This window comes from Amblyomma americanum, chromosome 2 (assembly GCF_052857255.1).
Source record: "Amblyomma americanum isolate KBUSLIRL-KWMA chromosome 2, ASM5285725v1, whole genome shotgun sequence".
In the NCBI taxonomy this organism is placed as follows: Eukaryota; Metazoa; Arthropoda; class Arachnida; order Ixodida; family Ixodidae; genus Amblyomma; species Amblyomma americanum.
This window is the reverse complement of record NC_135498.1, coordinates 80,622,276-80,635,229: the sequence shown is the minus strand read 5'-3', so window position 1 is coordinate 80,635,229 and position 12,954 is coordinate 80,622,276. Positions and strand designations below refer to the sequence as shown.

Sequence of the window (12,954 nt, the reverse complement as noted above, 5' to 3'; positions counted from 1 at the left end):
TTTAGCGATGAGCGTTGGCACTGGGCCAATGTATGTGTTTTGCATTGCATCCTCAGTGCCGCAAGTCTCTAGAAAGCAAGAAGTAGTACTTTTATACTCACCCCTCTGGAGCACCGTAGCACGAGGGATGTTCCAAGAGTCCAACTGTGCCTCTAAGAAGCATGTCCTCTTGCCTGAGATCATTTGTCGGAGGTGGTATCTTTGACAAAGTGACATTTATTTATAAAGTTGTGAGCATGGCCCGCCCACTAGGGACAAACCAGTGTTGCAGCCTAACATGTACCATATTCAAACTTTTTCTTGCTTTTTAAAGCCTGATATGCCTTGGAAGAAAACATATCGAATATGGTGGTTTCCATGGCCTTTTATAGGTTCCTGGAATTGTGCTGGCATCGGGAGCAGAGTTTGCGGAGGATGAAGAAGCAAGTGGGGAAGAAGGAGCTGATGGGGCCCGACCTACAGCGGACGTGCTGTTGACGGCCTCTGACGTGTCCCAGATGCGACTGCTAGCTCGCCTGGTTGTCCTCAGCACGTGCCACACACGGTCCTCACACGGACGAGTGGATGCCCACTCACTGGAAACTCTGGCTGGCGCTTTCCTCGCAGCAGGAGCACACTGCGTCCTCGTATCACTCTGGCCCGTGCCCGACACCGCGCTCAAGATACTGCTCAGGACTTTCTACTCATCTCTCATGCAGGTAAGAGCACTGTGCTGTGGACATCACCCATGACCTGCGCGCATAGAGTTCTGAAATAAATAAATTATCTTGGCTAGGGCAAATGTTAAGGAATCTTGTTTATATGCAAGTGAGTAACATTATTTTTTGACATGTAGTACTTGCCAGTTATTTGAGGCACAGCTTGGCAGGATGAAACTCTGTTTACCATATGTCAGACATTCAATTTTAGTCGTGAGTTGAGATAAATTTTGCACGAATTTGGGTGAAAAAGTTGAGTGATCATAGTGGCTGCAAATATAGAACTCAGAAATGTTCTGGAGCAGGTATTGGCTGGTGGCTCTGAGAACTGCCAGACTGGCTTACATATATTGTCGGCAGAGGGTACAACTGAGATCGTCTCTCTAACCAGTTGAGGGCTAATTCTGTTTTTAGTTTTTTCAAAAACCTAGTAGATAAGCACTGTGATTACTGTTATAGTTAAGGTTATTCCACATTTTCAATTTTCCTCCTTGTGGAACAGGGCTCCAGGGCCAGTGCGGCACTGAGCGAGGCCCTGTGCACAATCCAGACCACCAAGCAGTTTGGCCACCCAGCCAACTGGGCCAGCTTTGCCCTGGTGGGTGGGGACGTACACCTCTCCAACCAGGTTGTGCTCATGGGACAGGCCCTGGTTGAGCTGCTGAAGACTCCCGACAAGTGCCGAGATGCCTTGCGTGTTGTCCTGCACCTGGTAATTGCACTTGCTCTTTGTGCAGTTTACAGTTAGTGCGACTTTTCAGGAGTGAGCTGCTTGACATGGAGGGTGATTACATCTGTCTATTCACTCATGTATGTCATCTGTGTTTCATTAAGTTTTGTTGTTTTAATGCCATGAACCAACTAGCCCAAAAGTGAACACTCCTAAGTTGCATTGATGGTAGCAGTGGTGCTGTATTTTTGACCACGCAATTCTCCTGTATTGGTACTGTCATCTTCCACATATAAACTGGCATGTATAGTTGGAAAACGCTTGAGCATATGCAACATTAATGCAGGCACTGTGTTACACTTTGGCAAGAGGTTCATATAACCGTCTTGTGCTCAATTTCGTCCCATCTGTTTTATGCTTAGTTTTCAATGCCGTCTTACCAACTATTTACATGATTGTAAGTCGACCTATTTTCTAAAATTTGAAAATCCGAAATGGGGGGGTTGACTTACAATCGAAACGAAAACATTGCACTATAAGTAAAGATGAGGCAAACGAGGTACCAGGCATGCTACAGCGTGGTTGCATTTTTGCTGCGTGGCTCCGTCGCATCGCTCTTGGTGCTGGCCTTGAGCAGCTGCTATGTCAACGCGCAGAACTGGCAACAATAACTGGCATAATAATAATAATAATAGTTTTTTGGGGAAAGGAAATGGTGCAGTATCTGTCTCATATATTGTTGGACACCTGAACAGGGCCCTAACGGAAGGGATAAAGGAGGGAGTGAAAGAAGAAAGGAAGAGAGAGGTGCCGTAGTTGAGGGCTTCGGAATAATGTCGACCACCTGGGGATCTTTAACGTGCACTGACATCGCACAGCACACGGGCGCCTTAGCATTTTGCCTCCATAAAAACGCAGTCGCTGCGGTCGGGTTCGAACCCGGGAACTCCAGATCAATAGCCGAGTGCCTAACCACTGAGCCACCGTGACGGGCGGCGGCCGATGGCGGCTATCGATAAGCAGCAAACTGGCACCCCACACATGGCTGCTGACTGCGGTTGTTGATAGGCGGTGGCGGCCCGATAACGCAATCGCATTCTACGGGAAGCTTAAGTGTCCAACAAGTTTTTTTTTTTTTTACTTTCAAATGTGTGCTAGGCGCTCAAGGGAGCGTCGATAGTTGATAGAAGGGCCGCTGTTCCAATCGAGACGGCACTCCCACTCGGAACGGCAGCGGTGCTGGGGAGTGTCGGTAGCCGACGAAAGAGCCGACGCCATTCACGCGTAAATGCGTAGTTTCTCTTTGGCTCTGACACATTTGACTACTGCCGGCCGCGTTTCACAAGTTTTTAATGTATTGCTTCGTCAGTCGTCATTTGTGCGCCAGGTCCGGCAAGCGTCCAGCGCTTGTTGACGGCTACATTCAAGATGGCTGCCATTTTTTACGCCAAAGAAACAAACAGCCGCGTGCCGGGCCGCAAGTCCGATGTTCGCAACGGGTGATACAGGTGTGGCAGCTGCAGCGAGGGAAATTTTCAGCTGTTCCACGCGATGTGGCTGTTTGCGAAGTGCAGGATTTCGCTTGACGACGCCGTTAAAACGACGTGCTGTGGGACCGCAGCAACGATCACGACAGCAGTGCTAGTAAGGACGATGGCGCAAGTGTGGACGAGTAGTCCAGTGACTAATACATTTTCATTTTTAAATGTGCCCACGGGCACACCCGCGCGCGGCAGCCGATAGCGGTTGTTGATAAACGGCGGCCACTGGATAATGCTATCCCGTTCAACTAATCGAGGCCAAGCTTAAACAACCTCGGAAGTTTTTTTATTTTTCGGAAATGTGATTTGGGGGGGGGGGTCGACTTACATTCGAGTCGACTTACAATCGTGTAAATATGGTAGCCCCAATGTCTGCGTGGTTCACACAGTGTTAGATACCAATCTTGAACAACCCATCTAAAACTTGTTCCCTACTGAGATGGAGGGTCCTCAGTATGAACGAGCATGTTACTTCCTGTAAAGTGTTATTTGTATCCTGCAAAACACAGCCTAGTGGTGTGTGTGAAAAAAAGAAAAAAAAAAAGAAAAGCTCTCAGACTCTGCTCTGTCCCCTTGATGATAAGGTAGCAGTGATATGCGCATCTCAACCACATGACACTGCTCACTGCCAACCCTACCTGAGTCACATGACGACAGGTAACACTTTCAAGTGCTCACTCTCCAGTCACATGTCCTGTCTGGGCACCATTCCTAGTGAACAGTGGGTGAATACTGAAGTCTTCACTTATGATGCACACAGCATTAACAGACAGGAAGAGAGCAGAGTGGGCAAGGGAACAAACGCGAGTTAGTGACATCGTAGCTGAGATCAAGAAGAAACGAGTATAGGCAGGGTGTGTAATGCAGAAAGCAGATGATTGATGGTCCCTTTGGGTAACACAGTAGGTCTCAAGGGAAAGTAAACGTAGCAGGCGGCAACAGAAAGTAAGGTGGGCGGATGAGATTAGCAAGTTTGTGGGGATAAGGTGGCTGCAGCTGCTCGGGACAGGGCTAATTGGAGAGGTACGGGAGAGGCTTTTGTCCTCCAGTGGGCGCAGCTGGGTAAGTGACGGTAAAGAAGTCAACATCACTAACCACAGAGAAAGTGTAAAAGGCAAATCGGTGAAGTGGTTCCTAATGTGTGCCCAGGTGGAGAAGTCTCTGCAGCGCATCCAGCGGGGCCAGAAGAATGCCATGTACACGAGCCAGAAGTCCATTGAAAGCAAAGTGGGGCCCGTCTCGGGCTGGAAGGAGCTGCTCGTTGCTGTGGGCTTCCGCTTTGAGCCAGCTGCCAACGGCCTGCCAGCCTCCGTCTTCTTCCCGCAAGCAGATCCCGGAGAGAGGCTGGTCCAGTGCAGCACCAGCCTGCAGGCACTTCTTGGTACGTGCCACTAGTGTGCCCATGTCTGTTCCACGGATAGCCCCAGAATGTTTTGCTCTTGTTGGACACCTTGGTTTGTTGTTTTGAAACACCATACTCTTTTAGGTGTGGATGGAGTACCAAAACTACTTTGCAGTGTTGAGCCCACAACAGATGTTTGTTGAGCTGACTCACTTCATGCTTTTTTTGCTTTGGGCAAGTTGATGGACAGTTGTCCATCATGAGACCAAGGTAACATTTGAGGATTGTGACATAAAATTGTGACTGAAGGTGTTTGCATAAGTACTTTCTGCCAAGTATTTACTCATATGTGAATATTGCTTAATGCATATTTTAATGTAATCTTGAAGTCTGTGCATGCAACTGCCTGCACGAGAATGCCGGACTTGTGGAAAGCGTCACTTTGTGCTCACAGCTTCAACTCCAGTGCTGGTTGTGAGACAGGCATAGAGATCAGTGAGATGAAATGAGTTTACTATTGTTGGCAAACAGCACAGAAAATATTAGATGTAGAAAGAGGCAGGGCATGTTGTGTTCCATGTTGCATTGGCGCTGTTTGCTAATAACCAAAAATCAGATGTTGACAGATGTTGGTGGGATTCTTTGTTCTGTGAATGCCACCACCGAGCTTTGAGGTCTGCTATAGTTGGATACAACTAAAAAATAAAGCGGAAAATGCCCCGCAAAGGAGGCCCTCCAGCCAGTGGCATCAGCTGGTTGTGAAGCGGTCGTGGTTCAGTGGCGTGCACCTGCTACTGCGACATCCCAGGTGGCTGGCAGGTGCAAGGGCATTAACCATTGACTAACTAGGTTAATCATGATCTCATGGCGCTCGATCGACGCCATTGGCTGGAGGGCTTCCTTTGAAAGGCACTTACCATTTCAGTCTTGAGTTGCGTTCAACTATAGTGGCTTAGCCAGGCATTGGTGTGAAGCACATACCTCAGAGGGTGGTGAGCACTCACCTTGCTCTTTGCAGTTGGAACCTGAATGGACAACAAATAAAAAAATTAGTTATTTGTTCATGGCATGCTGGAACCAGTAGCATTGTTTCATCACAATAATTAATGTTGTTTTGATCGCTATTTTCAATTTTGTACAAGAAAGTGCACCACCCTATTCATTGTATTCACAATTGGCGATTTCCTGTTTTTTGGATTCACATTGCACACGAGCATATTCCACCAACCTGGAAGAGTTTTCAATACCCTAGTGTTCCTATAGTTAAAGTAGTTCAGTAAATGAGCATAACTAATCGGTAAATCAATTTCCTCCTTTCATTGCTTGCAGGCCTGTCGGTGATCTCCATAAGTGCCATATCCAAGCTGCTGTCAAGCCCAGAGTACGCAGATGACATCATTGAATTGGTGTGTACTCATGACTGTTTACAACATTTGGTAGTGGAGCGTGAGGCTTCAATTGCACCCTAAACCTTGTAATAAAACTTGCTTAAAAATGTGAACTTAAAGATGCATGGGTTGACTTGCAGACAGGGAGCATTGGTGATAGACATGTAAAGATGCAGTGCTATGATATGTATGTAGTTTTATTCTTTGACTATCTGCCAACCTCACATTTGCAATGAGTCAACTTATAATCAGCCTTGCCTGACAATGCGGTCAGGTTTATAGGGCAGTTAACAGTAATCTGGAAACTAATGAGGAGCAGCAAACATTTTTAGGTCTACTGTACTTGCCGTTGAAAGGTTCATGTGATACCAAGACATAAATATGCAAGGAAAGTGTGCTTCTGTGCACTCAAGAATGAAATTTCACGTTTTTGTTCCACTTTGAGAAATTTCAAAATTAAAATTTGAAGATGGAAGCAGTGCTTTACTTTTCTTTACCCTGTTCATGCTAGCTTTACATGCATGGTTGTAGACACGTTGCACTGACATGTTTATCCACTTGTCTTCCAGATGCACCAAGTTGTTGGACAGCTGGGGAAAACTGAGCAGGACAGTGTCGAGTGCCATGTCAGTGTCAAGCTGTGGAGTGTGCCAGGCTGTCACGAGCTACTCGCCTCATTAGGTAAGTGCCACAACTGGAATCTTGTTGAATGTTTGTATGTTTCAGCAGTAATCGATATTGTCACGGAGTTCTCACGGAGAGACGCTTCAACAGCTGGAGTCGGCAAGAGGAGACGGTAATGGCGGCCGATCCGCGATAGCACGAACGCAACCTCATCGTCTTCGCGGACAACTTGCGCCACCTGGCAACACTAGGTGGCATTATTCCCCCCTCCGAAAAAGAAGGGCATCGCAGTGGTGCCGCCAGCAGCGCAGGCGCGCTAAGGTTCAGAAGGGAAACAGAGAAGAACGCGAGGAAGACGGAGCACACACAGAGTCACAACGGAGGGCCGCTAAGCCGTTATCGGGCATAGTACGGCTTAAGCCGCACAACGTGCACAATGTCAGAGCTGTTGGGCTGTCGACGTCTCGGTTGCGCGGCACCGTCGGGAACCACTTCATAGATAACATCACTGATACGCCGTAGCACTTTATAGGGGCCAAAGTACCGGCAGAGTAGTTTCTCGGACAAGCCCTGGCGGCGGACAGGTGGCCACACCCAAACTTGTTCACCGGGATTGTAGTCGACCTGTCGGTGTCGAAGGTTGTAACGGCGCGCATCAGTGCCCTGCTGCTGGCCGATGTGTACGCGGGCAAGCTGACGGGCTTCTTCAGCGCGTTGGGCAATTACATGAACATCGGGTGCGAGTTGGTCGTCATCGAGGCATGGTAGCATCGCGTCAAGCATGCTCTGGACTTCACGTCCATATACAAGACGAAAGGGAGTAAAGCGTGTAGTCTCCTGGAGGGCCGTGTTGTACGCAAATGTGACGTACGGTAGCACCTCATCCCAAGTTTTGTGCTGAACGTCTACGTACATTGACAGCATGTCCGCAATGGTCTTGTTTAAGCGTTCGGTTAGCCCATTGCTCTGCGGATGATAAGCTGTGGTCTTGCGATGGCTAGTGCAGCTCAACGTAAATATATGGTCGATTAGCTGCGCTGTAAACGCTGTGCCTCTGTCGGTAATAACGCACGAAGGGGCTCCGTGCCGCAAGACGATGTTTTGCATGAAAAAGTCGGCGACCTCTGAAGCTGTGGCACAGGGTATCGCCTTGGTCTCGGCGTAGCGAGTCAAATAGTCAGTAGCGACTATGATCCACTTGTTTCCTGAGAGTGACAACGGAAAAGGACCGAGAAGGTCCATTCCTATTTGATCGAACGGAGAGCGGGATGTAGTAACGGGCTTGAGAAAACCCGCCGGCTTAAGCGGTGGCGTCTTCCGGCGCTGGCATTCACAGCAGCTTTTTACGTACCTTTGGACATCGTCCGAGAGTCCGGGCCAGTAGTACATGTTGCGTATCCTGGCGAGCGTCCGGGAAAAACCCAGATGGCCTGAAGTGGGCTCGTCGTGGCATGCCAATAAAATGTCGGCGCGAAGATCGGCCGGAAGTACCAGAAGGTAAGCTCTTTCTTGGCCTCTCGAGTTCTTCTTGTATAAGATACCTTCGCGCAAACAGAAAGAGCCGAGACGTCGAGCGAAGTGTCGTGGTAGAGGCATGGCGTGACCTTCAAGGTTGTCAATCAGCGGTCGGAGGTCCGTGTCAGCCCGCTGCCGGGCTATTATGTCCGATGCATGAAGTATACCGAGGAAACCGCTGTCGTCGTCGATTTCGGGACCGGAAGAGTCGAGTGGTGCACGCGACAGCGTGTCGGCGTCTTCGTGTTTACGGCCCGACTTATATACGATGGTAATGTCGAATTCTTGGAGCCGTAAACTCCAGCGGGCCAATCGTCCAGACGGGTCTCGCAAATTAGCCAGCCAGCATAGGCAGTGGTGGTCGGTTACGAATGCGTGGCCGTAAAGGTAAGGGCGAAATTTCATGGTGGCCCATACGACAGCAAGGCATTCCTTCTCTGACGTAGAGTAATTGCGTTCGGCGCGGGAGAGAGTACGGCTAGCATAGGCTATAACTCTCTCAATGCCCTCTTGGTGTTGGACAAGGACAGCTCCAAGACCGATATTGCTGGCGTCGGTGTGGATCTCGGTGTCGGCCTCTTCGTCGAAGTGTGCAAGAACGGGAGATGTCTGAAGGCGTTGGCGGAGCGAAGAGAAAGCCGTCTCTTGGTCTATTGTCCAAACGAAGGAGGTGTTGCTCCTGGTGAGGCGCGTCAACGGCTCTGCAATCTTTGCGAAGTCCGCAATAAACCGTCGGTAATATGCACAGAGACCCAGAAAACGCTGGACAGCTTTCTTGTCAGTCGGAGTAGGAAAATTGGCGACGGCGGCTGTCTTGTCGGGGTCGGGTCGAACTCCGTCGGCGCTCACAACGTGACCGAGGAACCTGAGCTCTGTGTAACCGAAGTGGCACTTCTGGGGCTTCAGCGTAAGGTCAGCGGAATGGAGGGCTCTGAGGACAGTTCGCAGGCGCACGAGATGCTGTTCAAAAGTTTCTGAAAAAACGACAACGTCGTCCAGGTATACAAGACAACTTTGCCACTTGAGGCCGGTGAGGACAGTGTCCATCATCCGTTGAAACGTCGCTGGCGCAGAGCACAAGCCAAAAGGCAGCACTTTGAATTCATAGAGGCCATCTGGTGTAACGAAGGCAGTTTTTTCACGGTCCCATTCGTCCACTTCAATTTGCCAATAACTGCTCTTCAGGTCAATGGATGAAAAGTACTTAGCACGCCGTAATCTGTCCAGGGAGTCATCAATGCGGGGCAACGGGTAGACGTCCTTTTTAGTCACATTGTTTAATTTACGGTAGTCCACGCAGAATCGAAGTGTTCCATCCTTCTTTTTAACAAGGACAACAGGCGAAGACCACGGGCTTTGGGAAGGTTGAACTACTCCGTCGTCAATCATCTCCTGAACTTGCTTTTGGATTACTTCCCGTTCTTTGGCGGAAACACGATAAGGCTGCTGGCGGATAGGGCGAGCGTCGTCATACGTAATGATCCGGTGTTGCGTTAGGGGCGTTTGACGAACTTTCGACGAAGAAGCGAAACACTGTTTATACTCCAATAGCAAGTGCTCTAAGGCCAGGCGCTTTCCTTCGGGGAGGTTGCAGTTGATGTCGACATTCGGAACAGATTGGTCGTCAGTGGCGCGCGATGATTGGTCGTCAGGGGCCGCTGCCGCGAACGCAAAGCAGACCGGAACATCCACAACCGCTTCAGCGGTAGCGATCGCAGTTCCAGAGAAAAGGTGCCGGTGCTCTGGAGAAAAATTTGTAACAAGGATCGCAGACCGGCCAGCGCGAATTGTTAGTAAGCTTCGAGCGGCGCAGATGCCTTGAGTCAGGAGGAGCGAATGATTAGCCTCGGCGACTGCTTCAGCGTCGTGCAACTCAGCACAGGCGACTTCAATCAAAACACTGCTACGGGGCGGAAGTGTGACGCTGTCGGCGAAAACGTGAAGTGCGGCACTGCGTTGGCAGGAGTTGTCGAGTTCGGCGGCTTGCTCTGTGGAAAACATGACGATTCGGTTGCGCAGATCGATAATTGCTCCATACTCCCGCAGAAAGTCGATGCCGAGGATTAGGTCCCGAGAACACTCGCCCAGGACGATGCAGCTGACGACGAACGTGGACTTGCTGATCTGAACGCGAGCAGTGCACATACCCTTGGGCGTAACCAGATGACCGCCGGCAGTTCGAAGGTGCGCGCCAGGCCAAGGGGTAATCACTTTTTTCAGAATGGTCGCCAGTTGTCCACTTAAGATCGAATAATCGGCCCCGGTATCAACTAATGCGCTTACTCTGCGACCATCGATAAGAACGGGTATTTCTAAAGAAACGCGGTTTTTTAACTCTGGTGATGGCGTCGGCGGGTTTTTGTCGGATTGTAGCGGCGACGACGGGAGGTCTTCAGCACAGCGCCCCCCAGCGACCTCGCCCCCGAAGGTCGCGGGTTTCAGTTTTCTCGACGAGGACTTGGCGATCGGCCCGGTGCCGCTCGCGAGAAGCCGGGAGGTGTCGGGGAAGAGCGCCTCGGTGAGGGTGAGCGCGACTGCCGCTGCGCTCGGGATGGATTCGCTGGTCCGCAAGGAATTCTTCAATTTCAGGGGGTCGTTCACCTTGACGGGGTCTCGGTGAGTCGGTGCGGAAGCCTTGGATGCCGATGCGTCGGTAATAACAATTTCGATAAAGATGACCTGGCTCTCCGCAGTGAAAACAGAGCGGTCGTCGGTTAGGTGTACGCCAAACGTCGGCCTTTCGGAGGGGTGCTTGACGATCCTCGAAGTACTGCACCGGTTGCACAGAGGGCCGCGGGGCTTGAGGCGTGGCGTGAATTGGTGGCGGCGAAGCGGGAGCCGGACGCCTTGCAACTTCGGCGTACGTCGGACGGTGGTAGTCCCCAGGCAGAGGTGGTACGTCGACCACAGGAACAGGGCCCCGGAACGCCTGTTGCACCTCCTCTCGTACAAGAGCGGAGATGGAACCGAGCGCAGGCTGCGACGGGCTACAAAATTTGTGAAGCTCCTCACGCACGATTGTGCGAATAAGTTCCCGCAAATCATCAGGATGCTGTCCGATGGTGGCAAACGATGATGTGACTGCAGCAGCATGCACGGGCCGGTCGTAACTGGCGCAACGCTGTTGCAGGACCTTCTCCATCGTTGTGGCTTCCGAAAGAAATGCAGCAACTGTAGATGGTGGGCTGCGCACAAGGCCTGCGAACAGCTGCTCTTTGACGCCTCTCATTAAGTGCCGAAGTTTCTTCTCTTCAGGCATGGCAGGATCAGCTCTCCTGAAGAGCCATGTCATGTCCTCGACGTACATTTGTACGCTTTCGTTCGGTAGCTGGACGCGGGACTGGATTGCCCGCTCCGCTCTTTCGCGGCGATCCGCGCTGGTGTAGGCCTCCAGCAGGCGACGGCGAAGCTCTCGCCAGGAAGTTAGAACTTCCTCACGGTTCTCAAACCACGTGCGGGCGCCATCCTCTAGGCTAAAGTAGACGTTTCTTAGTTTCGCGGCGTCGTCCCACTGGTTATAAGCAGCCACACGCTCGAAGTGAAGGAACCAGTCCTCCACGTCTTCGAAAAGGTCCCCGTGGAAGGCCTTGGGAACCCGCGGGGTCTGTAAGGTATAGTGGGCAGGTGTAGCACCGGCAGCTTGCGTGAGAATACCGGTGGCTGGTATCATGACTGTCGCGAGTGGTCCAAGCTCCGGTGAAAGTCCCTGCAGCCTCCGGCTGAAGCGGTGTACCGGGGTGTCAATCGGCGCAGGGCTGGCGGCACGGCTCCCTGGAGGGGTTTCTTGCATGGGATACTCGTACCCAGCAGGCTCCACCAAATTGTCACGGAGTTCTCACGGAGAGACGCTTCAACAGCTGGAGTCGGCAAGAGGAGACGGTAATGGCGGCCGATCCGCGATAGCACGAACGCAACCTCATCGTCTTCGCGGACAACTTGCGCCACCTGGCAACACTAGGTGGCAATATGTTCTGAAGCTGGCAGATTTTAGGAGAACCAGGCATTTTATTCCAAGGCCATTCTTAGGCATTAGACAAATACCAGTTGAATGGTCGTATGTTGCCATGAAACATCAGTATGGCCTCTTGCTTTAAATGGAAGCAGATTACCAACAATACTTGTTCATTATGCAGCATTGACAGAATGGTTGCAGCCTTTTAAGGCGTGTCCTCAAAGGTGAAACAGCTTTCACAGAAAGATCTGTAGATTTCCCAAAACATTTTTTTGTCATTGGAGCTCATTTTTGTAATTTGCCTTTGGTGGTCACTCAAAATTTGCATCTTGTATTTCAGGTCATTTCACTATATGCAGTGCCTTTCTATTTTTCAATTTAATGCATCTAGATTGCGGTGTGCTGGGTGTCATGAGACTAGTTTGTGCTATTGGCAATTTTTTGGTTCTGCCTTCACTTCAAAAGATGCTTCTTTTGGTTTTAGTAAAGCTGCATGAATGTACTCCTCTGCAGTAAGTAGCAAGAACAGCACAGATGTCTTCCTTATATAAACAAGTCTTCAGCATTCCGACTGGGCAAATTAAAGAAGTTGTAGTGCTCGGTTTTTTTCAACATATGGTATAGGACGTAGACTGAACGCAGAAAATAAAAACTCAAACTTGCGGAACACTGCCCCAGGGCAAAGAAATTGCAGCGTGCCTAACTCAGTGAAAGAAAAAGGATCTTTTTCCTTTAGCAGTGCTTGCTTTATGCAGTGTGATGAACTATATGCTTTGGTTGGTGGCCTCGCAGGTTTCGACCTCATGGAAGTTGGCAAGGATGAAGTCACGCTGAGAATGGGAAAGCAGGCCAATCGCAGGTCGATTCAGTTTGCTCTTCAGGCTCTCCTGGCAGTATTTGGTGAGTGAAAGTTTTTGTCCACTATGAACAGTTAATGGAAATACTATATCGGTCACATCAGACTCGCCAACTCAACGCTGATTTAGGTTATTCATGATCTTGCTTTACTCTTCTTTTTAACCACTCAGAAGTCAGTCTCAGATGTTTCATGTAGTAGTAGTAGTAAGTGGTTTATTGAAATAATAATAAAAAGGAAGTAAAAGATTTTTGCTAGCCCCGGCATCTGCCATCGATACAGAAGCACCTGAGCTGGGGCAGCGGAAATGAAGGATAGCAGGCCGAATGAAGAAATGAAATGAAAGAGGTGAGGGGACAGGAAGAGGT

The 12,954-nt window shown here is 50.1% G+C and overlaps 1 protein-coding gene across 1 annotated transcript in view; it reads left to right on the top strand.

The window, feature by feature from the left end:
* LOC144121497 (tetratricopeptide repeat protein 28-like) overlaps positions 1-12,954 on the top strand; it is a 104,077-nt gene that overhangs the window by 87,757 nt on the left and 3,366 nt on the right. Inside the window, exons 21-26 of the mRNA XM_077654727.1 lie at positions 372-698; positions 1,201-1,410; positions 4,059-4,290; positions 5,581-5,657; positions 6,209-6,320; positions 12,523-12,630. Coding sequence (XP_077510853.1) covers positions 372-698; positions 1,201-1,410; positions 4,059-4,290; positions 5,581-5,657; positions 6,209-6,320; positions 12,523-12,630 — 1,066 coding nt within the window. The remainder of the gene's footprint in view (positions 1-371; positions 699-1,200; positions 1,411-4,058; positions 4,291-5,580; positions 5,658-6,208; positions 6,321-12,522; positions 12,631-12,954) is intronic.